At 38.7% G+C, this 26,286-nt stretch overlaps 1 protein-coding gene across 1 annotated transcript in view; it reads left to right on the forward strand.

Annotated features, from left to right (window-relative positions):
* Positions 1 to 26,286, forward strand: part of necab1 (N-terminal EF-hand calcium binding protein 1) — a 129,116-nt gene that overhangs the window by 51,674 nt on the left and 51,156 nt on the right. The window contains exon 6 of the mRNA XM_048596147.1: positions 17,656 to 17,792. Within this exon, the coding sequence (XP_048452104.1) occupies positions 17,656 to 17,792 (137 nt within the window). The remainder of the gene's footprint in view (positions 1 to 17,655; positions 17,793 to 26,286) is intronic.

The raw sequence follows: 26,286 nt of genomic DNA on the forward strand, positions 1-26,286 counted from the left end.
TGTTATTTATAATTAATCTAGTATCAATTGCCATTTGCAGAAAAGTGTTCCAGCTTTTTAAATCTTTGAACACAGAGAAATGTTTCCTAATTTCACTGTTGAGCTGTCCATTACATGCTACATCTGATGTTTGTAGCATCTTCAGTCTGACACTTCATTTTTAAGTGTGCATGGTGTTACTTCTGGCATATTATCCTGCACTCTTCGCTGAACCAGGCTTGATCTCCTGGCCTAATGGTAATGGTAGAGTGGGTGATATGCGAGGCCATGAGTTTGCATATTGTATAGGAAAATGATTCTGCTGCTGCTTTGGCCCATTCTGCCTCATAGATGCCCAATTTTGAGTTGTTAGATCAGTTCAAAATCTGTCTCATTTATCCTGGGGATAGTGCCATATGACACAATGTGAATACAAAACATAATCTCCACAAAAACTGTGCATTGGTCACAAATCTTGACTCTATAACTATTTACTGAAACTGTCATAGACAGACACATAGATTGGTGAGGACAAGGTTAGATGTAATTTTCCCTCTTGGTTCACTGACTTCCTGCCACATACTTGGAAATGGTGGCCTACATCCAAGAGCTTTAAAGGAAATGGCTGCAGAAATAGTGGAGGCATTGACTGAAATATTCCAGAGCTCACTGGATTCTGGAAAGGTTTTAGCAGATTGGAAAACTGCCAGTCTTCAGGAGGAAGGGAGACAGTAAGCAGGAAACTGTAGACCAGTTAGCTGAACATCTGCAGTTGGGAAAATGCTGGGGCCCATTATTAAGGAATAAACAACATGACATTTGGAAAATCTTAACATGATAAAACAGATTCAAAACGGTTTTGTGAAAGGGCAAACATGTCTGACAAATTTGCCACAGTTCTTTGAGGATATAGCAAGCCAAGTTGATAAAGGAGAACCAGTTGAGGCAGTGTGTTTAGATTTTCAGTACCTGGTAAAAGGTTATTGCTTAAGATTGCCTACAGAACTCACCATGAAAGAGATTTCAGGCACAGATGAAGAGAAAAGAACAAAAATTCCAAATTCAGATTTAGAACTTAATGAAAGACTGTTGCAATTTGGTTAGGAGGAGAATCTCAGGAGATAATATTGATTTTAAGAAGGTTTTGAATGGTAAAAGGACCTGGTTGTGAACCTCTCAAATTCAGAACCAAATGCCAGAACAATTTGGTGTCATTGGACACTTTGAAGAAAAATTGCGAGGATGGAAAGCCTACATTGAAAGATTCAGTTTTTTTTATTATTCATGAGATGAGGGCATGGCTAGGCCAGTATTAATTGCCCATCACTAATTGCCCAGAGTACAGTTAGGAGTCAACCACATTGCTGTGGGTCTGAAGTCATATGTAGGCCAGACCGGATAGGGGTAGCAATTTCCCTCCGTGAAGGACATCAATGAACCAGATGGGTTTTTCCAACAGTCGGCAATGGATTCATGGTCATCATGACAGTCTTCATGCCAGATTTTTATTGAATTCAAATCCACCATCTGCTGTGGTGGGATTCAAACCTAGATCCCCAGAACATTACCTGGGTTTCCGTATTAGCAGTCCAGCAATAATACCACTATAGCAAATAGAATTGCAGATGAATTGGTAGTACCTGAATTCCTCAGCATGATAAGTAATAAAGCCTCTAATTTGCTTAGAAGCCTTGTGCAGACAGCCAGACAAACCTCGAAATAAAACATGCCAGGAGTTAAATGGTAGGGAGGTCAGACTTTACTGGAGGAATTAACCTAAAGGGAAATTGGTGTCTAAGTTCATCATTCTATTGGGAGGATGTTGTTAAACTTGAGAGTGTGCAGAAAATATTTACAAGGATGTTGTTAAGACAGGAGAGTTTGAGCTGTGGGGAGAGATAGAATAGCAAGGGGCATTTTTCCCTAGACCGTTGGAGGCTTAGGGTTGACATTTGGAAGTTCATAAAATCATAAGGGGCATGGAAAAGGGGAAATTCCAAGGTCTTTTTCCTGGGGTGAGGGAGTCCAAAACTAGAGAGCAGAGGTTTAAGGTGAGAGGAGAAAGATTTAAAAGGACCTGAGGGTTAACATTTTCGCGCAGTGGGTGCTGCATGTATGAAACAAGCTGCCAGCGAAGTGGAGGTGGGTACAACTACAACATTTAAAGTCATCTGGATGGGTACATAAATAAGAAGTGTTTCAAGGGAAATAGGCCAAATGCTGGCAAATGGGACTAGATCAGATTGGAATATCTGGTTGGCATGGATGAGTTGGACCGCAGGGTCTGTTTCATTACTGTATGAATCTATGACCCACTGTGACTCTTAAGATATAAGCTCACAGTATTGGGGATAATATATTAGCATGGATTGAGGATATGTTAACACACAGAAGTCAGAGAGTTAGGATTCATGGGTCTTTTCCAGGTTGGAAAGACATAACCAGTGGAGTGCCACAAGATCAGTCCTAAGACCTGCATCATTTACTGTCTATGTTAATGACTTGGAGGAGGCAGACTGTAATGTATCCAAATTTGCCAATAATACCAAGGTAGGCAGAAGGACACATTGTGATGAGGAATAAGGAATTCTACAAGGGAATATAGATAGGTTGTATAAATGGACAGAAACTTGTTTGATGGAGTTAAATGTAAGAAAGTGTGAGGTCACGTACTTTACTGGGAAGAATCAAAAGGCAGGCTACTATTTAAATGGAGACTCCAAAGATAGTGCAGCGCAGAGAGAGCTGGTCTTGTGCATGAAACACAAGCAGTTAGCATATAGGTGCAGCAAGTAATTAAGAATGCAAATGAAACTTCAGAACAAACACAGAACACATCAATTCTTCCCTCTGCTCCTCCTGTGCCTTTGTCAAAATTATAAAAACCACCATTTTCCAGCTTCTTTCTCTCCTGAAGAAGAGTCACACCACGCTTGAAATGTTAATCTGTTTCTCTCTACACTGATGCTGCCAGACCTGCTGAATTTCTCCCCCCACATTCTACATTTGTTTCAGATTTTCAGCATCTGCAGTATTTTGTGTTTAAATGTAACTTTGGCCTTCATGCTGGGCTTGGAATTTAAAGTAGGGTCACGAATATCTGGTCGTGGAAACTAAATCACTGAAAGTACTAAGAATGAAGGAGATAGATTTTTTCAAATATTGATGAGCTGAGGGCTGTTGAGGGACTGAATGGCTAACTCCTGTTTCTTATGTTCTTATGTTCTAAACCCTGTCTAACAGCTTTGACATTTAGGATTTGGTGAGCTCAGTTCGTAACAGTGATGGATATTAAAGACCTCCCACTCAAAGTACATTATGTGCCCTTGCCCCTATCAGACTTTCCTCCAAGTGGTGCTCAACATAGAGATACTGATTTTATCATCAACCGTAGAGGGATTCCAACCGATATCCCCAGAATCTTAGCCTGTGGCTCTGTGTTGCCAGTCTGGTGACATTACTACTATTTCATCATCTCATTTCATCTGAATCAATAATGTAGTGCTATTGGCACTGCATTTATAATCGAGAGCTGCAAGCTAATCCTCTGGAGAGCATGGTTTCAAATCGCACCATTATATTCTAGTGGAATTGAAATTTGATTAATTGTTTGATAACACTTTAAATACAATTGCAAGAAAAATCAAGATCCATAATTGAATAACTTTGAACAGAAGATGAATATTGATAATTCAACATTGCAAAATGCAAAGTAAATTTAAAATATGCAAATTGAGTACTACAGCTTACCACACTAATATTCATGGGCTTTGGGTTAGCTTTATAATGGTCCGGACTTGTTTTTTCTGGGTGGCTGTAGCAAGACGTCTGAAAGGGATGCAGGCTTCATTTCAATGTTCAAATGCAGATGACAATCTTATTTCTAACCCAATTGCCTAAATTATGATTATTTTACATATTTTGTTTTGTTTCAACACCTCTTCATTGTGTTTTCTTAGCTAAGCTACATTGAGAAATGGACATTAAAGTGTGTTTACATAATTTTAAATTCATTTAAAGGATGTAGACATCGCTGGCTAAGCTAGCATTCATTGCCCACCTCTTGAGAAATTGGTAGTGACAAAAACAAAGAGTACTGGAGAACCACAGCAGTTCTGGCAGCATTTGTAGAGAGAAAACCATTCGAGGGAACGTTTCAAATCCACTGACCCTTCATCAGAACTGGTAGTGGTGAGCTGCCTTCTTGAACTGTGTAGTGATTGTATTGGGGTCAGCCAAGTAGACCTCATAGAATATGAGTTCCCTGATTGGGGTTGTTTACCTGGTCCAATCAGGGAGTCTGGGCAGACAAACATAAACAGAAGTGTCAGAGGTTCTGTTCAATCTGAGCCGGACCAGTGTCAAGTGCTATGCACGCGTACATGAAGGGTGACTTGGTGACAGGATATCGACCTTTGTGGAGTTATTTCAAACCACTTCAGTTCATTTACTTTAGGTAAACCCATACTGCACTTAGGGAGGGAATTCCAGGATTTTGACCCAGCAACAGTGAAGGAACGGTGATTTATTTCCAAGTCAGAATGGTGAGTGGCTTGGCAGGAAACCTGAAGGTAGTGGTGTTCCCTTGCACCTGGCGCCCTTGTCCCTCTAGATGGTAGTGCCTGTGTATTTGGAAGGTGCTATCTAAGGAGTCTTGGTGAATCTCTTCAGTGTATCTCGCAGATGGTATATACTACTGCCACTGACCATCTTTGTGAAGGAAATGGACATCTGTGGATATGGTGCCAATCAAATGGGTTGCTTCGTCCTGGATGGTGTCAAGCTTCTTGAATACTGTTAGAGCTGCACCCATCCAGGCAACTGGGGAGTGTTCCTTCACATTCCTGACTTGTGCCTTGTAGATGGTGGACAGGTTTAGTGGAGTTGGGAGGTGAGTTATTCACTGCAAGATTCCTTTCTCACAAATAGCAGCGAAAGGAATTTGCTTGACTTCAAACATTGACTATAAGTATATTATGAACAATTAAACTTTTAAAAAGTATCTCTGTGCAGAGACTTTAATGAATAGAATTCAAGTGCTGAAAGCAGAATTAGGTTGTAAAGGCAACAGATGTTCACTGGCCTTTCCTTTCTCAATCTTGCCAAAGGGTATGAATTTGTTCACAACCACGTAATGAAACAATGAAAGTGCTGGTCACTGACCAGCTTCACAAAGCTTGTTATTGCTCTTTGGATCAGGTGACAACTGGTGCCATCTTTTGAAGAGGCTGTTCAAGGTGCATGACTGTTGAAGAAAGAGAGTGGGTATTTTGATTATGCGTTGTTCATTTTTAATAGAAGATGAAAGCTTGTCAGATGACTCATGCTACCAAAGGGCCAAACTCATAGTTGAAATTAAATTTTCTAACAACAAGCCACTAGGGCTTAAAATACGCAAATACCTTGTATATAATATTACATGGCTGTGAAAGGTAGTAATTCAATTTATTACTGATTCTAATTGCATAGTTGGTGGAGTGCAAAGATCTAATGAATATACAAGAAAGCTATATTTATCATAATTATATAAATTAAGGAAATGCTGTCTGTATAATGCTACAGAGATTATAAAAAGTTCATTATTTAACGTTCACTTGCATCAGATTTCAGAGCTGCTAACACCAGAAATCTGAATGTTATTTAATAGTTTCATCTATGCTAAGGATATGCAGTAAAAAAATGAACAACATCCCAACTTGCAAACTCTGACTGTCTTCCCAGAAATGAAAACACTAAATAAACAGAGGAGAAATTCATTCCTATCCCATCACTCTTTGGGGTGCAGAACTCATGTTGAGACACCAAATACAGGGCACATTTTCTTTGCCCAATTTCATCCCTCCTGCCCAGGACCCCTCCAGAAATGCTCTGGCTGCCAAGTTGTCAGCTGCAATTTCCAAGTTCATGGATTACCAATTTAAAACAGTCTTGACTACCCATAATGAAAGGCTAGTTCCCTACGATGTGACCCCTATGGCCAATTGGTAAAAGCTGGGTAAAGTATTAGTGTGTATAAACATTAAGGATCAAAGCAGCAGTTTGCAGTCTGCTGCCTGCAAATGCAACTTGCTGGTGACCAAAGCTTGCTATTAAATGCATTTTGAAGCCACTGAGACCAGTCAGAATAGGCAACCTCTTGACTTTGAGGTTTTATCTGGTTCCCACAGACCCAGAGAGTCATCGACTGCACATGCATGGAATCAAGGTCTTCCAGAATCTTTTCACCTTGGAATCCTTTTCAAGTGAAAAGACTTCTACTGCATCAATGTGTAACTACAAAAATGATCATTATACATGTTTCGGAAGATTCCCTGAGTTCTTCACATCCTAAAACAGAGTTAATGACTCACATCTTGGAGGATGTGGCTGATGACACCCAATGAAGGCCCAGATCCATTGACACCCACAAGTGTTATAATCAAAGAGCCACCTGAATGTGAGAGCATTATTGAGCTGTTGAAGAGGCGCTTTCAGTGCCTGGACAGATCTGGAGGCTCCGTCAGTATCCAACAGGCTAAGTATTGAGAATAATGGGAATGCTCTATGTAATGCACTGTGTCACACAGCAAAATGGTCTGCAGCTCAGAAGGAAGAAAGTGCTAAGGAAACTGTCTGTTCAAAGAAGGAAGTAGAGGAGCATCAGGAAGAATAGCAGGGGTAGCTTGATTTAGCAACCACACCAGTAGCACTACACATAGAATGTCCAGGATGGCCTCATTCTGGCATGCATCATCTAGCTGAAGCAGTGAACCAAACTGGCAACATGCTCACCCCTCTTACTCCATTTACAACACAACACAGAACTAAAACAAACAAAGTATCCCTGAAACAGACACCCACTGATTTTCTTCAATTAAAAGCAAAGTACTTTGGATGCTGGGGATCTGAAATAAGAACTAAAAGTGCTGAAGAAACTCAGTATGTCTGGTGGCATCTGTGAAGAGTCATATGGTACTGTAAAACTTTAATTCTCTCTTCACAGATACTGCCAGAATGCTGCATTTCTCCAGCACTTTTGGCTTCTCTTTAACTCTTGATTTGCCAGTGAGAAGACCATGCCAGGCTATAATCAACACAGCGAAAGTGGGAAAATTAGTCAAACAAAGTTAGTTATACAGAAACATTAAAAAGGAATATAACAATCTAATATTATGTTAAAAACTCACATCCATAACTTTGTGTGATTACAATTCCTTGTTCTTCTTTTCTCTATATAACTAAGTGGCTTCAGCAGTGCTAAAGACAAGCTGCATAATTGCTGTAAGGAGCCTATAACAGCCCAGCAAAGACTAACCCACTGATATTTGAGGATCAACAAACTCAGTCATTGGACCGTGAGAAGAATTTGGGGCAATGATTGCATGGAGTGTGGGAGGGTACCGGGGTGGGAGAAGTCAGGTGAGAAACAGAAGTGCTTTGAGTGCAATATCCTTTTCCATGTCCTGTTTATCCATAGTCCTCCACATGGCCCACCTATATGTCTATGATAAGAGGACTGGAGTGCACCTCATTACACTTCAGTGAAGTTCTGAAGAGTAAAACCATGTTTCATAAATCCTATTTTGAGTGGCAAGTGATGACCTGCATGTACTGATTTCATCTCAGCAAACCCTGTGGACAGGGATGACTGAACTGGCTTCCCAGTGTTTCCCAACACCCAGATCACCCATTTCATTTTTCCTGCCTGTGTCAGTCTGTAGCTGTATGTAGAGAAAAGGACTTTAAAAGGAGGTTAGAATTTTAACTACCGAGATTTATGTCAATGCATCATTGTCAGTTATCTGTAATAAATAATTCTTGTTAAGTTCAGATATCTGGTAATTCTTTCTATCAACCTGGTCTCAAAGACAGGTAAATCAGGGAACTCTGCGTCCCTTTTAAAATCCTCAAGTTTTATAACAAATTCAGGAATAGTGGGGCTTGATTTCCAGTGCACTATGCCAGTGAGGTTTGACAACTGAAATTGAAATCCCAAGCAGCAAAATACCATAAATGATAGTAAACCTTAACGTTAACATGAAGTGACAGGATGCCAGGGTTATTAATATTCTGTTTAAATTTTTATACATTTTTTATGCAATAAATGTGCATTAATAGCTCCTTATTGTTAAGAGTCAATGCTATAACCTTTGCTATAACAGGTATTATTCATGCATTTTTGCCTAATTAATATAAAACCATTAAACTGCATTTTCTTCTATTTATTTACCATTTGTATTAGAATGCTTTAATATAGAATATGGAATGGCTATTATTATTGCGGAGTTGCATAATCTAGAATTGTATTCCCAAAAAGATTACAAGTGATAGGATTGAGGTTTATAAGATGGCTCAGGGAGTTGGAAGTGTAGAGAGAAAATACTTCTACTGGTAGGTAAGTTCAGAATTACAGTACATCATATTTAAATTGGAGCTAGGCCATTCAGACAGTATTTCTCCACTAAAGTGTAGCAGAAAACTAAATCTCTCTGCATCCAAAGGCTGTTGATGTTGGATCAACTGAAAAATTATGAACTGGTACTCTCAAGATTTCATAAGCCAAGGACATGAAGGGTTCTGGAGCCAATACAGGTAGATGGAGTTAAGATATAGATTAACCATGATCTAACTGGATGAGATACAGATTTGAGCAGTGAATGACCAGCTCCTATTCCTACGCTCCTCTTTTCTTTTGAGATCTCAGCATAACTTCTGACAGTCACTGAAAACACCCACCTTTGATTGAACATAATATTTTCCACCCACCTGGGATTGAGAGTTAGGACTTGGGACTGATTTCCATAAAATTTTAGCAATACAATTATGCACTACACGATTGGTACCAGAGTTGGTAGAAGAACTGTGGGGTTAGTAGCAGGATAAAACCATTAAAGAAAAGGAAGAACCTTTTTTAGTGACCCTTTCCTCCCCTGTTCTCTCTAACCGGGCTTGCTAACAGGGATTGTTCAGAGATGTCAAACCCTGGCTTGTGTTGCAAATTTATGACGTTCCAGGTCCTTCTACAAGGCAAACATTATTTCTAGCTTTCCCATGTGAGTGTTCCACATGTACTACTACAATACTCTCTTATTTGGCTGTGGCAGATTTTCTCTTCAAAGCTAAGATACTATACAGAAACTTAGTAGCATGTGCAATGAACCCTGACCCAGGATAATGACTAAAGTAATGGCAAGACTGGATAAGTGTACGGGTGTTCAATCTGATCTATTTCTAGCAAAAGAAGAAAACTACAGACCTTTTATCTCACCCTCAGTGCAATTTAGTTTTAAAAGGGTGTGAATAACCATCAGGATCTAATTTGAAAGCTATTTGGGAAAATGTTTTGTTAGTTTTGCACCAGCAACATTTTGAATAGCTGGTGAGCAAAATTGCAAAAATAACAGATGATTTAAATTTGTACTTTATCTTAAAGAAATGGCATAAGGAAGAGCGAATTGAACTGCTATTTTTTAACTTGAGAAAATGGCACTGTAATTAAAATGTGATTGTATTGGATTGCTCTTGTAATCAACTGTCAGAAATAGAAATAAGATGATGAAAGAAAATCAAAAGCAGAAATTTTACAGGAATGTTCTTTGCTTTTGCAGGGGTCTTGCCATGTCTGACAAACACATAAATACAAATATAATCTCATTAGAAATTGTTTAATTGCTTATGTGAAAATAATAATGTTTAAATTTAGAGATTGTAGTTAGGAAACTCAACTAATCTGTGAGTTAGAAAAGCTAGAATTCACATTGGCTGTAAAAGGTATTAATGTCTTAGAAGTGGGTAATGTGTGTTAAATATTTAGTGTAGTGTTCTAATTGAATCCCAGGAAGATTACTGATGTGGTAACCAGGTACTAAATTTGTCATTCAGTCCCTTCTTTAGTGAAGATGTTTCTTGTACTTTCTGTACCCACCCGCACAAGTTAATTGTCTGTGTCAAACCCAAAACAGTATTATTCTAAGAAATTATTCTAATTATTCTAAGTCCTAGGGGTTCAGGTACATAAGTCTTTGAAGTTTGCACCACAAATAGACAGGGTGGTTAAAAAGGCATTTGGCATGCTTGCTTCATTGGTCAGTACTTTGAGTATAGGAGTTGGGCAGTCATGTTGAGGTTGTACAGGACGTTGGTGAGGCCTTTTCTGGAATACTGTATCCAGTTCTGGCCACCCAGTTATGGGAAGGATATTATTAAGCTGGAGAGGGTTCAGAAGAGAATTACCAGGATGTTGCCAGGTATGGAATGTTTGAGTTATAAAGAAAGGCTGGGTAGGCTGGGACTGTTTTCACTGGAGCATGGGAGACTAAGAGGCGACCTTATAGAAGTTTATAAAATAATGAGGGGTAAAGTTAGAGGTAATGGTAGTTGCCTTTTCCCTAAGATGGGCGATTTCAAGACTAGGGGGCACATTTTTAAGTGAGAGGAGAGAGATTTAAAATGACATGCGGGGCAAGTTTGTTACACAGAGGGTGGTTCGTGTGTGGAATGAACTTGCAGAGGAAGTGGCAAATGCAGGTACAATTATAATGCTTTAAAAACATTTGGATAAGTGCATGAATAGGAAAGGTTTGGAGGGATGTTGGCCAGAAGCAGGCAGGTGGAACTAGTTTAGTTTGGGATTATGTTTGGCATGGACTAGTTGGGCCGAAGGGTCTGTTTCCATGCTATATGACTCTATGACCCCATGACTCAATGAAACATTGTTTCCTTTTTTGATGTGTTTCATGATGGCCTTTCTTTATCCCCAGTATCACAGTGCCTATCTGATATCCAATCGCTGTTTTTGTTTCTGTCACGCCGGTGAATGATGAAAGTGCTCACTGCATTGGCAACAAATTGTTCATTGGAAAGAAAAACATTTAAAATTTCTTTGTTTTATACTTCAGTGATGCATTCGTGCCACAGAATGAGTAGCCTTCAGTTATCCTTGAAGCAGGTTCTGTCAAATGAGTGTTAAAAAAATAAAAGATTTGTGCAATTATTAATTATAGATATATCTGGGTTATTGTTCTTCATGCCAAACGCTCTGCCAATATGTTTAAGTGCTACAATAACTCAGTTTGTGTTGTCATATTTAAGGTTATAAATTGGAATCATATAGTGCATTCCTGGCCTGCCTTCTATATTTTACCCTCTATAAACCTGAAGTCATCTGAAGCAGGGCACATTCGCCCATCATCCCTGAACTTGTTGATTTAGACTGATTCCCACATAAGCAACAGTTGATTTTTAAGTTCTTAACATAGCTTTCAATTCCCACATTGGCCTTGTGCCTTCACTTTCTATGTAATCTCCACTGGCACCACAATCCTTTAACTGACTTTGCTCATCAAATTTTGGCCACTTCGCCATTCCCACTTTTAATTGCTCCAGCGTTTGTAGCTCACTCTAATACTTATTGTCATTTTAAGATGTTCCTGAAAATGATATTCAGCCTTTGGCCACATCTGAGTAATGAAGCCTTTTAAGGGCCATGTAAAATTTTGCTTTATAATGCTCCTATGAAGAACCTTTGGGACTTACACCAAAAATATGAAATAAATACAAACTGCTTTCCCTGTATTAAAAATTTATAAGAGCAACAATTCTTCATCTTGAGAGATTTTTGCCAAAGTCATTAAACTTAGATTGTGCAAATAAATATTTATTTTACTTTATTGCTGCTTTTTGAGTTAATGAAATATGCAAACTTAAATACCCAAAGGAAATTAACATATTTTTTACTTGCACTTGAAAGCCTAAATCTTCTGCTCACATAAAATCTGAATTTATGCATAGGATAGGTCCAAGTACCACTTTGAGGTTCAAGCACTGGCTCTGCTTGCTCATATGAAGAATTCAAAATCATAAGAGTAAAATACATTCAATGCTGGAAATTTGAAGTAAAAAAAAAACTTTCTTTCCTTTATAAAGATTGATTTCTTCCTATGTATTCTGACTAGACCAGGGTTAGCGGCATCTGTGGAGAGAAAAGCAAAGTTAATGTTTTGTGTCTGATATAATTCTTTGGAACTCAATGTTTATGGTCTGAATAAATGTTCCAATGAAGGATCACTGGACTTGAAGCATTAACAGTTTCTCTCTCCACGCATGCTGCCAGACCTGCTGATTTCCTCCAGCACTTTCAGTAATGAAAATCATGATGGGTCTGGTCAAAATATAGAGACAGAAGCAGAGGACAATCATTTAAAGTAATTGGTAAATTTGGGAATGAGCCAGCTTGGATGCAGAGCATGAATGAGTAGATGGAACTGGGTCGAAGCTGAGGAGAGTGACATTGTGTTAGGATAATAGAGGTATGTGTTTCCTGAACTGAAGAGCACAGCACACATTTACAGATTTTGCTTTCAAATAATTCTCTTTAAAGCATGGAATATCTGTTTGACACTGGACGCTTGATTTTAATTTGTTCAAAACCAATCAGTTCCACAGAGTTAAATAGGTTTTTAGAGATTGTGTCAGATGCTATATTATAGGTGACAGATTGGTTGGTGGAATTCATTAACTGATCACATAGCAGACATTCAACATTCTCACCCAGAGTGGACCAAGCAACAGCTCAAAGTCATGTGTCCTAAGTGCCTACAGATACTGAAACTGCTGACAGCTGGAATATCAGACTGGAAGGTTTGTCTCAAAAGAATTGATGGCAGCAATCATGACATAATAGAATGTTATGTTCAGTTTAAATGTGAGAAAAGTGGATCGAAAACTAGTGATTCAAATCGAAATAAAGAAATTATGAGAATGTGAAGGCAGAGTTGTCAAAAGTGGTCTGGAAATTAGGTTAAAAATGTAGGGATACAGTGGCAGACTTTTCTGGAGATATTCAATAACTCAGCTAAGATTATCCCGGTGTTAAAAAAATTCCCACTCTCTCCCTATTTATTTCAGAACCCCCTTCCCCTCCCCCTTTTCTGATGAAGGATCTAGGCCCGAAACGTCAGCCTCTCTGCTCCTATGATGCTGCTTGGCCTGCTGTGTTCATCCAGCCCTGCACCTTGTTGTCTCGCATCCTGTTTGAAAAGGATGTTTTATCTGTTAAAGTGAGGAAGTTAGGGATAATACCAAATTGAAGGAAAACTATGCAATTCTGTGAATGTTAGTGTTAGGTCAGAGATTGGATAGATTAAAAAAAAAAGCAAAGAAAGACTAATCCGTAGCTGTGACCCAAGAACAGCCTTACCAGCCAGGCGACCTTCCAGTTATTTCGGGCAAAGATATAACCTATTCTCTAGTGGTTACCGACTGGGTCCTATCTAAAGGCAGAGAGGAAATTGCAATTCTATCTCAAAATGGAAGAAATTACAGATCTGTTTGCCTACTGCTGTGTGGAATTAAAGCAGTAATGTTAAAACTTCGATGTAAGATGCATCAAAATATTATACATTGTTAATAATGTAAAATTTCAAACCCTATGTTCAGTCGTTACCCTAATGTGGAAAAAACAAAATATGGCTTTTATTGGCACTGCAGTGTGATTCTGCCAATGTGTGAAATTGGTGGTCTATTGCGTGATGTCAGATAATCTCATAGATAAACCATGGAGGCCATTTTCTCAGATACATTTCTTTCAGGATACTGTGTGGTAATCCAATTAGCTTTCATATTGATTTTAGCTTTTAGTGTTTTACTGTCTTGCCTTTTCAGGATATATGATATTAATGATTAGCAATCATGGGATTAGCAATATGGAAGGTTTAGTTGTAAATAAAACAGAAAGAACCGTGGATGCTGTGAATCAGAAACAAAAACAGAAATTGCTAGAAAGGCTCAGCAGGTCTGGCAGCATCAGTGGGGAGTGATCAGAGTTAACATTTTGGGTCTGGTGACCCTTCCTGAAAACTAACCTTCCTCCAGTTCGGAGGAAGGGTCACCAGACCCAAAACGTTAACTCTGATCTCTCTCCACAGATGCTGACAGACCTGCTGAACTTTTTCAGCAATTTCTGTTTTTGTTTGTGTTGGAAGGTGTGGTCATCTTCTTATATTTGCCTTTTACTTTGTTGACTCTGAACTTAATTGATGTGTTTGGATTTGAAAGCCTGCTTAATATTATTTTCTTGCTGCCAGTGTTGCGGTGTTTTATATTGCCTTATTAACCACCTCTGTTTTGTTCTGGGTCTGGCTTGTCCTTTGGAATCAGATGTTCTGCACATTCAATTTCCCTTGTAAAGCCCCATGCTTCACAAATATCAAGAAAAGCTGGAAAACCTTTTTCTTTGTGGGTGTGACAAACAGGTTCCTTACATATTTTGTGAATTTGGTACACTTTCCTGATTGTGGCAATGATGTTGACTGCACTGAAAACATATCATTGTTATTGGCCTGTCACAATGGATTAATACTTGTATTTATTGTCAATGGTATGGCCCTGTATCTTGCCCAAAGGATCCTTTCTAAAAGCTTTAATTGGTATAAACATGATTACTAACTTAATGAGCTTTGCTGGCAGTTCCTGCCCTTTGCTGTGTATCTCCTGACAAATGGATCAATAGACTCTTGGGGTTTCTGTCTGTATGAAATTAGTTGAAGTATGTTAATCCTGAATTTATTCTTATCTTGCTTTGGTCTCCAAGAACCTCTAGATATTTTCAATTGTCCATGCAAATAACAAATGTGTTAATTCTGTGAAACTCTTCCTTGCCAATGTAAGCAAGATTTTAAAGATATTCCTTAGGATTTTCTATCATTTGTTCTATAAAATAGAATTGCATATGTTGTTTAAATGGTTGTAATTCAGTAAGGATGTCAATGGATACACAATACATATTGAATTTTGCACTATAATGATTCCACTCAAAATCAATGCACTGTACCACATTAAGTTAGGTTCCCTAACATTGTGTCAGTATAAAGTACAATTGTTCTGTATTTAAATACGAAGATTCTGCAACTGTTATCATGGGAGACTTGGTTATGAATCAGCTGTCTGCAACAGCCTGTTCTAGCCTTCTAGCTTTCTGTACTGTATACTGCACTGGATTCACAGTCTAACTTAAGAGTTCAGTTCAGTCTTTTAATTTTTTTAATAACGGAATCTTTAAAATTGAATTTTGTCCTGTTAAAATTGGATGTTGAATAAAATGTAATTAGCTCTGTTTTCTTGGTGGTTAGTGCTCTACCTACAGATCAGTATAGCTGTCTGTCCTTATGAAAACTGATGTCATGTAAGGGAAACTTTCACTTTGTCTGAATTATCTGTTGCCCAAGACTGTTGCCTTGTTGATCTTCAATTAGCATCCCAAACTCTGTCACCAAAAAATTGTAGTCATTCATAGAAACTGGATGTGGATATAGTGGTATTAAAGAATCCAAAGGTTCTTTTATAACTAACTATTATGTTACACTCTTGAAGTATATTAGTGGCAGCTAAAATTAAGCTATTAGATTACAACAGAAGCTTCTAATAGAGTATTATACTTCAAAAAATCAAAAGTCAGATGGGATGTGAGACCTTTATATCCTCAGGTCACACAATAATACAGTGATGATATCATGAGCATGTCTGTTAAAGGCATAGTGGCATACTGACCATGAGACATAGCTCAAAAATCTGCTCCCTCGGAAGGCTAGAGTAGAACTCACTGTCTCCATTGACAGAATGTATGTGATATTAATAGAATGGATGAACTCAATGTAGCATGAACATTAACTCCTTCAGAACCATTATACAACACCGGAGCTTCTTTACCAATTTAATTTCCCCCGTCCTACCCCATATTGGGGACTGAGTTGCTCTCATAATGCCAGGTCAGTGGCACCTACCATTTGCTTGGCGCTCAGGTACCTCCTCATCAGTTCCAGACATTTTAATACAGTCAGCATTGGAGATTTCAAGTTTGTACTTGGTGGCACTTAAAACAGAGGAGCTGTCTTATATATGAAACACATTCACAACACACACAAATATTTACAATATCTGTGTTTGTTATTGTATTGGAGGATTACAGAGCCAACAACAAATGGCCTTATATTCATGCTTAGATGGATGTGTTGCTAACTCTGTGGATGAACATATGAAAGACATTTTCTAAAACTAGGTACAGACATTTACGATTACAGTTGCCACAAATTTTAAGTGGAGAATCAGAGCAGCATTGGTAATGTCAGAAGCAGGCAACAGGTCCACAAATTCAAGATGAGCAGGGGCCTCGACAATTTTATTGGCCCAGCTTCATTTCTGGAAGGTTTCTGGGTGTTTCAGTTCATTGGTGTGTCTGCTTATGATTCACCCACCCATTAATGCAATCCCTAGTGAGAGTCCTGGCCAGGATCTAATAGCAGTGCACCTCTTCAAGACTGCATTCAATCTGGACTCGAATCAAAGTAATTATTAGTGATTGATGGAATATCTATTTCTGCCTATTTGTCTGATTCTCTGCTCTAGTACTGAAATGGCTTGCTTGTCCAATTTGAAATCTTCAAACAGTTCAAATGACATATTGGAATGATTGGTAATACTGTCTGATAGTGTAGTACTGAAGAAAAAAAAGAATTTCAGAGATTATTGTGCATGACTCAGCATTGTTTATTGGGGAACTTAATAACATGCAAAATGAAGCATAAGATTCTTTGGGGTATTGAATAGGTGGATGAAGAAAGGCAGCATCAGAGGAGCAGGAAAGTTGACGTTTCAGGTGTTATCTCCGACTCCAGCATCTGGAGATCTTACTATCTCTATATGTAGAAAGGTTGTTTACCCTTATGGAAGAACCTTGGACCAGAGGGTGCAACCACAGAATAAGGGGTCACACATTTACGATGGAGATAGGGAGGAAGTTATTCTTTCTGTGAGAAAGTGAATCTGTGGAATCCTTTACCACAGAGGACTGTTGAGATTGGGTCATTAAATATATTTAAAGCTGAGATGAACAGATTTTTAATCAATGAGTGAATTAAGAGTTTTGGGGAAAAGGCAAGAAGTCGAGGTTAAGATTATCCAATTAGCCACAATCTCATTGAATGGCAGAGAAGACTCGATGGGTTGAATGGCCTATGTCTGCTTCCAAAATGTTATGGTCTCACAGACACATTCTCATGTAATATTCAGATTTGAAAGAAAGGACGTTGATTTGAACTCCAATACCATATACTTGATTCCTCCTATTCAGGTGAGTGAATGCTAATGAGCATGTGGTCATGGTTGTTAGTGATCAGTCACATCAATAAGAGAGCTACTTCAGAGCTGATTGAGTTCTATTCTCAAGACTGTGCTGTCCTGAGAAATTAGTTATTTGAATGATGGGTCTTGCATTAAATATGGCATCAATCAGGTAATCAAGGCCAGTCCCCAATATTGCTTGGGTCATGGGTCGCAAGATCTACATAGTCATATTGATATTATATTCCCAGGTGAACATGTTGGTTGATGCATCAGTCATATCAGAGATGAAGCTTCTCATCTGAATTAGAAATATTTTTCCAAAAATTGATCTCAGCACTTTGCATAGCCACATGTCCAGCATAATGTCTGTGGTGGGCAGAAAAATAAAATCTCCATTATCTTGGTAATAAACCTCCTCATGTACAAAGTTTTTCTGTCCTTCCAATTTGCAGCAGTACTGAGCCAATTTAGGCAGGAGTCATGGTTCAGCATCACTCTTGGTGATGGACTTTGAAGCCGCCGTTTTTTATTCCAGATTTATTTAAGCAATTATATTTAAATTGAATTCAATTTCTTTAGGATTACCAAGGCTCATGTAACCTGGAACAGTTTGTGACTCGTTTTCTGCTGAAGGAAACAGTGAACCAACTCCAGTCTTTACAGAATTCCTTGGAATGTGCCATGGAAACTACGGAAGAGCAGACACGCCAGGAAAGGTGAGCCTGGAATTTGCATTGTCAGTATGTTTTAATTTCTGCCTGTTATTTTTTGAAAGAATGACCTGTAGTGTCTATACAATTCGTCATACAAAGTATCTGAACTATGTCCTGTTTGGGAACATAATAAGACCCTTCATTTCCTCTTTGTTTCCATTTGTCTCATGAGGTCAATCAGCAGGCAAGAAGAAAGCTCATAAGTCTTTTGTAAGGTCATTCAAAGTGAGCTAACAATAGAATAGTGCCATTTGGAGGAGCAATTTTCTTATTTCACTTTGTTTTTAGCAGAGGTAAAATTGACAATTCAGTAGCTTAGGGAACTAAATCTACAGTGCCCACTCGCACAGCACACTGCACACTTATTCATTGTTAGCCTCAGATTCATATACCTCATTTCTATTGACATTAATGTTTCCTCTATCTAAACTGTAATGAATAAACAATGAGTCAAAATTGAAAACAGTTTGATGAAAAATCTGTGAGATGTCCTAGGGGTTTTATTTTGTTTTATTTTACCAATGCCTAATTAATTATATTTTGTCAACACTGCTGTGACATTTTAACGTTAATCACTAAATGTGACTCAACTAATCACTACACATCAGAGAACTTGCAGAAAATCTGTGATAGTGGTTACAGTTAACTCGAGAAATGAAGATACAATATTCTGTAAATAAACATGTTTTGCAGTATCAATAAAAAGAAAGTAAAGATGAAAATTTCAGCAAAAGGTCAATAGCCATTTTACATCTATAAATGTTGATGTTTGCTGTACATTTCTAATACTTCAGCTCTGATTTTCCTCAAGACTAGAGAAGAATGAACTTTTCGGGATAGTCAGCATGGCTTTATGCTGGGGAAGTCTTGTCTCACAAACTTGATTGAGTTTTTTTGATGAAGTGACAAGGATGATTGATGAGAGTAGGGCAGTGGATGTTGTCTACATGGACTTTACTAAAGCATTTGACAGGTTCCTCACAGTTGGCTGGTTCAGAAGATGAAATCACATGGGATATAAAATTGGCTTGGGGTCATAGGAGACAGGGTAGTTGTGGAGGGGTGTTTTTTTGACTGGAGATTCGTGACTAGTGACGTTCCACAAGGATCAGTGCTGGGACCTCTGTTGTTTGTAACGTGTAAATGACTTAGATAAAAATGTAGGTGGTCTGATTAGTAAGTTTGCAGATGATGGGAAAGTGGGTGGAGTTGTGGATAGTGAGGAAGGTCATCAAAAGATACAGCAGGATATAAGATCAGTTGGAAAGTTGGATTGAGAAGATGACAAATGGATTTATGAGGTAATGCATTTTGGGAGGTCAAATGCAAGAGGAAAATACACAGTTAATGGCAGGACCTTTAGGAGCATTGATATACAAAGGAATTTTGAGGTTCAGGTCCATAACTTTTGAAAGTGGCAACATAAATGAATAAGGTGGTAAAAAAAGAAGTACAGCATGGTTGCCTTTATTGGTCGTGTCGTTGAGTATAAAATTTGGCAAGTCATCTTGCACATGTATGGGACTTTATTTAGACCACATTTGGGGTATTACATGCACTTCTGGTCACCACACTATAGGAAGGGTGTGGCAACTTTGGAGAGGGCGCAAAAGAGATTTACCAGGATGTTTCCTGGATTGCAGTGTATTAGCTATAAGGAGAGGTTGAACAAACTTGGATGGTTTTCACAAATGCGTTGGAGGCTGAGGGGTGACCTGATAGAAGTATATAAAATTATGAGATGCAAGGATAGGTTGGAGAGTCAGTGTCTTTTTCTCAGGATGGAAATGTCAAATACTAAGGGGAATAGGTTTAGGGTGAGAGGGGAAAAAATATAAGGGAGTTGTGTGAGGCAAGTTTTTTACACAGAGAGTAGTAGGTGCCTGGAATGCGCTGCCAGGGGAGGTGGTAGAAGCAGATACATTAGCAAAGTTTAAAAACCATTCGGACAAACACATGAACAAGCAGGGAACAGAGGGATACGAACCATGTGCAGGCAGATGAAATTAATTTAGAATAGCAACATTCTTGACACAGACAAGATGGGCCAAAGAGCCTGTTCTTGAGCTGTACTGATCTACTGATTGGGTCCGAGTGCAACTGGTGTAAAATGGGTCCAGAAGGTCAAAGTGAAAAGGAAGACCAGGCAAAATTCTCCATTTAAGGGTTACAACTTGGAGAAGAACAGAATTAACTGTTGTAAATTTTTGATGGTCCCTTTTATAAGGTTCAGTGGTGGAGTGTAGTTGCAGTATGTGGTGCCAAATGTTTACAAACATAAAAATTCAAATCAGAAGTGGGTCACTCAGCCTCTTGAGCCTGCTCTGACATTCAGTAAGATTATGGCTGATCTGATTACTCCACATTTTCACCTGTCTCCAGTAACCTTTCACTGCTTAGTTATATAGAATCTATCTACATCTTCCTTTAAAATATTCAAGGATTCAGCTTCCACCACCTTTTGAGGAGAATTCCTTTGTGGAATAAATGCATCTTTATCTCTGCCTTAAACTCATTATTTTTAAATAGTGAACCTGAAACCTAGATTCTCCTACTGCAACAGAAAACATCTTTTCCACAGCCACCCTGTCAAGACCCCTCAGTAGCTTATGTTTCCATGAAGTCACCTCTTACCTTGCAAAGCTCCAAAGGATGCAATCCAGACTGTCATTCCAAGACAACCTATCCAGTCCTGGTATTAGTCCAATAAACTATCTCTGAACTGCTTCTATTTACATTTTCCTTTAATAAGGAGACCAATGCTGTACACAGTATTCCAGTTGTGGCCCACCAATGCCTTTTACAATGGAAGCATAAGTTCCCTACTCCTCGCTTACAATGAACAATAACATTCCATTAGCTTTCCTAATTACTTGCTGTACCTACATATCAGCATTTTGTAATTCATGCACCAAGACACCCAGATCTCTCCGCATTTCAGAATTCTGCAATCCCTCAACATACAAATGATACTCTTCTTTGTTATTGAACAATTTCCCATTTTCTGCAATATACTCCATTTGCCAGCTCTTTTCCCACTCAGTTAAAGATCAGTATCCCTCTGGAACTTCCTTAAGTTGTCTTCACAACTTACAACCTCTTCACAACCTGTTTTTGTGTGATCAGCAAATTTAGCAGCCATACCTTTAGCCTCATCATACAAGCTTATTTTTAAAATTGCAATGGCCCAACATTGATCCCTGTGGTACACTAATCATTATATCTTTCTCACCAGAAAATGACCCATTTATGCCTATTCTGTGTTAGCCAGCCAGTCTTCCAGCCATACCAATAAGGTAACCCCTGCAACCTGGTTTTATTTTCAGCAATAAACTTTGACGTGGCATCTTGCCAAATGCCTGCAAGTGCACTTGTTCCCTCTCATCTATAGGGCATGTTACTTCCTCAAAGAACCTCAATAGATTCATTACATATGATTTCCCTTTCACAAAGCCCATGTTGAATTTGCCTGATTATTTTTTTCTGAGTATCCTGCTATAATGTCTTTAATAATAGTTTCTGCTGTTAAGCTAATTGTCTTGTAGCTCCCTGCTTTCTGCCTCCCTCCCTTTTTGAATAAAGAGAGTACATTCACTATCTCCCATTTGAATGGAACCTTCCCCAAATTTAAGGAAATTTAGAATATTGCTTCTTTTAAGAACCTAGGTTTAAGTTCATCAAGACCTGGAGACGTTTTAGTTTGCACCTCCAATGATTTGTTTAATATATTTTCTCTAGTGATTGTGTATAATTCTCTTGAGTTCCACCCTGCCCCCTATTTCCTGAATTACACTTATTTCTGGAATGTTCTTGCATCCTTGACAATGGTGTTTAATTCATCTGCTATCTCCTTATTTTTCATTATTAATTTCCAATACTCGCTTTCTATTAAACCAATGTCCACCTTATTAGCCCTTTTATCTTTTAAAGTATCTGTTATTATGGGATAACTCTTAATAGAAATCGGCTAAGTGTCAGTTTTGATGAGTTTCATGGAGGGTTTCACTCCAGGAAGCCTAGCAGGTTTTCTCACAGTATCATCCCAAACTCACCTCATTAGTTTTGTGTCACACCCAGTGCTACCTGCTCATCATATTCTCCCACTTGCAGAAGGTGAAAGTGAATGGCCATTGTACACTGGCCAAGTGTTGGCTATATGTCTTGCATATTTAAAGTAACTTGCCTCATTATGGCATATAAGGGGAATTTGACATTGTGTTTTAAGGACAGAGAGCTGGAGGTCCTGATTGATAGAGTGGTACAGAGGAGAGACATCCTCTTCCCACAGGACTGGAGGAGAGGATATAATATCAGACATTGTCAGCCTGGAATGAAATTGCAACCTGGCTCAGTTTGGCCTCAGTCACCTGGAGGAATGCGCATTCATGTAGGAAGAAGTTCAATGACCTTTTCCATTCTGCAAAGTTAAGTGCCACACTCTTTTCTCTGATACCTCACATTCACTCTAAATCTGCTACTGTATCCACCTCCCACCAAGGCTTATGGTCTCCCACTCTCACTATTGCCTGCAAAATCTTCCCTCACTAACTCTCAATTAATCCAACACTGCCAGACAACTAATCCTGCATGGCCTCTGCACTACCTCCTCACTCGCTCGCAACAACTCACCACTTTCTGACCAACTACACCAGCATTATTGGCAGTGCTAGCCACTTTCGTTTCACCCCATCCATCTCTTTGTCTCTTTCCAGGAGGAAACAGCCCATTATAGAGCAGACAGAGTTAAGATGGGTGGTAAGGTACTCAACATTCAGCTCCTCAATCCCTACAAGGCGAGGATACTTGCCCTGACAGGCAAAGACCAAGACCACTCCTGAGGAGGTAGTGAAACCTCCATGTCCCAGCAGTCACGTAAAAATCATTGTCCATTTCTGTGTTCAGCTTCATTACCGCCATGATGAATGTGTCCTGAACATGATTGAACATCTAGCCCTTGTTCACGATGCATTCTCTCCTTTGTCTTCTGCAAATGCCAGTGGAATATGCACAGTGTCAATAGCCAAGAGGGTCACAGATATCTCCTCCTTCAACTCTGAGAAAGTAAGCATGGATGTCTCAGTGGAAGTATCAATAAAGCTGCCCTCTGCACCCTCCACTAGCACTGATGCTGACACCTTGGTTAATAATATAATATAATCTAATATGTTAGCTAGGGTTAGCATCGGGAATACGAGCTGGTGTGCACATTACTGCCATGTCTTCAAGGGAGAAATTGTCTCTGTACACAAAGTATCCATGCAGGAGTATTCCAACAAAGGGTTGCAGTTGCATTCCAAAGTGTAGCATTGAAGTGAAGAACTGTATTGTAAGTGGATTGGAGCTGTGCCGTGATGAGTTGGTGACGCTGATATGTGTCAGATGTCAAGGTCCGTGGATAGGGACTACATGCGATTGCTGTATGCCAGATGGAGTGCAACTGAAACAAAGTGCACTACAAAGAGGTAACAAATAGCAGGAATCAAGGATAAATCTTTGGTCACCACTAAATCTAATGGTTTTGGGAGCAGGAAGAGAAGTCATAATAAGAGATACCCTGTTTATGATTAAATGGATAAGAATGGAACCAGGCAACTGCTGTCCCACCTAGTTGAATGGTAGCTGAGAGATTGTTGCAATACTGAAACAGCTTGTGGTCACGCGCTGACATTGATAATACTTCTAATCATCACAATGAATGAGTTTAATTCATACAATATTCGTTAGGCTTTAACTCTGTAACAGAGCATTTGCAAAACATCTTGTGACAACAATACTGGATTATATTCAAATCAATGTCACTCATTCCTTTACGTATCAAATGGAGTTCACTTTTTGAAATTCTTTGAGGCATTTGAATGTGATAAGATGCTTAAGCAGTTTTGGCTCAGAAAAGATTTGACCAATCATAATGCTTTGTAAGATTATCCATTTACCTGTCAGCAATTTTCCTATCCCAAGTTCCATGCGTGGTCTCTCCTGGATGTGTCTATTGAAGGAAACTGTAAAGAAACCCACTCAACGCAAGAATTCTCTCCCTAACAACATCATGGGTGTATCTACACCAAATGGAGTTCAGCAGTTCAAGAAAGTAGTTCACCACCAACTTCACTAGGGCAATTAGGGATGGACAATAAATGTTGGACCAGCCAATAAAGCCCAAATGCCCGAGGTGAATAAAAGTAAGGCAATAAGAAGTACAAAGCATCGCCATAAAAAAAAAGAAATTGAAGAAACTCAGCAGGTCTGGCAGCATCTGTGCAGAGAGAAGCAATGTTAAAGTTTTGATGTTATAGTAGGTGATTAGTTGATGTCCTGGGTAAGTTGTCAGATGTTGCCATATGCAGCTGCAGAGGATTGCTTTGATATATTAGATCTGCCTAGGCAATGGTAGTTCTGACCGAATGTGTATGAACACGGTGGAATAAATTGAAATGGTAATTGCCCCCAGAATAATGGAACAGCCAAGTACACTGTTGTCAGAACCCATTACACAACAGTGTGTTCTGCATATGCTCTGAATAGTATCAACTGGCAGCCCAGCTGCACTTATTTTGTGGTCAGTACTAAAGGACTCCTCCAATCTCTACAAAACCAACCTCAGCTGCAGCCAAAACCATTGCCTCCACACCACCTCCAGACTCTGAGAAGATGACAATTACAAAGCACCATTGCAATGTATTAAAGACTGGTTTATTTTGGGCAACTCAATAAATCCGTCACACTTCATTAAAGCCTTCATTTTATCTTCTCTGCTGATTGTTGACCGACACTGAAATATTCATACATAGACACCAACACATTTTCTTGTCATTGAGAATCCTCTAAACTATTCTAACATTTCAGCAGCAACACCAGTCATAGAAGGAAAGGAGAATTAAACAAGTTAAAAGAAACTGTGTCTAATCATTTCATGCAAATTATAATATAAGAGACACTCAGTACATAATAACCTCATGCACTCCTACTCACAGTGCAAAGAACAGGCATTTTGACATAAGTGGATCAGTAAATTACAGGTTTTTCTTGAAATCACAGATAGCTTCACTGTTAAATAAAGGTCTTTCCATTTATACAGTTAATTAGGTCATACATAATTCAAAATGGGAGAAATCACAAACCATAAAGTAGATATTTAATTGCATTGACAGATTCATTTCTTTTTATTCGGTTCTGCTGATTTATATAATTTAGACCTTCATCAACTAAATACATGTGGATGTATTCCTCATCTAAATTTAGACATTTCACCACTTATAGGGAACAAATCTCGTCAGTATAAATATCCTTGTTCTAAATGGTCAGGACTTTAATAAGAGGGCACTGTACTCTAATTCTGTTGGACAGAAGAAATTTCAAAACAAATTTCACTATTCAATCCATTACATTAGAGGCTGCAACCTGTTCCAGTAGCTGCAGTGGGCATATTGATGTTAATGCCATTTTCCACTGTAAATATTGTCTGGTTAAACGATAACAGATCATGTTTCTTCCTTCAATGCCAGTGTTAAAATTCCTTGTATTTTTACATTAGCACATTGGGCATTCTTACCAATCATCTTGGTTCTCAGTTGAGATTCAATCTTAAGGCAGCATCGGTGACAGCCATCCTGATGAAACCTTCAAAGTGTAAAAAGTAACTTCTCAGTAAATATATAGAGAATAAGCCTTTCCCCATTTGCATGATAGAAAATAGTTGTAAGTACCAAGTACTTATTGTCAAATTTCCCAGAGATTGTTTCAGGCTCTCAATTGCTGCTGTCTTTAATAATGTTTCAGGAGAGGGAAGCCTGTGGACAACAGCAACTTAGAAAGTTGTGTGTGTGTGTGTGTGTGTGTGTGTGTGTGTCAATATCATTCTAATTGAAAGATTAACTTACCTATGTCACCTTTCTAGATGGTCCGTATGTACAGGCAGTCTCATACACTCGAATTAACTCTGGACATCTGTGGATTGAAGCTAGATTTCTAGTGAAATGACATTTTCCTAAAATTCAATCCAATTTAAATTTAGCAGAGATAGCTAATAGTACAACATTCACAAATTATTTTCAAGTTCATTCATTCTCCATCAGTACTCACTGATACCATTTTAAATATGTGATACATTGAAGTCATGGAGAAATTACATTCTGGAAATGCCAGCTTTCAACAACCCCGTGCTACAATCACATCATGTCTAAGTTTGTAAATGAAATGGAAATAAAGCAACTACAGAATACATTGAGGAATATGTGTGGGAGCATTACATTGAGCATTGCCCTCGAGATTTCTGTGGTAAACAAATGACAATATAGACATAACCAAGTGTGACAGGATGTGTTCAACTTGAGGCTGCATTGCCCAAGATTTCAGTCAGAGTATGCTTTTATGTCTATTAATTATAGCTCAAGGCTCAAGTCCTTGCACAGTATATCAACAAAAATTTCCAGTATTATTTACAGTGCTGCATCAAAAATAGTGTACTAGGTTTTTTGATGTTGACAGCAGTGGATGCTGA

The sequence above is a fragment of the Rhincodon typus genome, chromosome 4 (assembly GCF_021869965.1).
Source record: "Rhincodon typus isolate 14 chromosome 4, sRhiTyp1.1, whole genome shotgun sequence".
NCBI lineage: Eukaryota > Metazoa > Chordata > Chondrichthyes > Orectolobiformes > Rhincodontidae > Rhincodon > Rhincodon typus.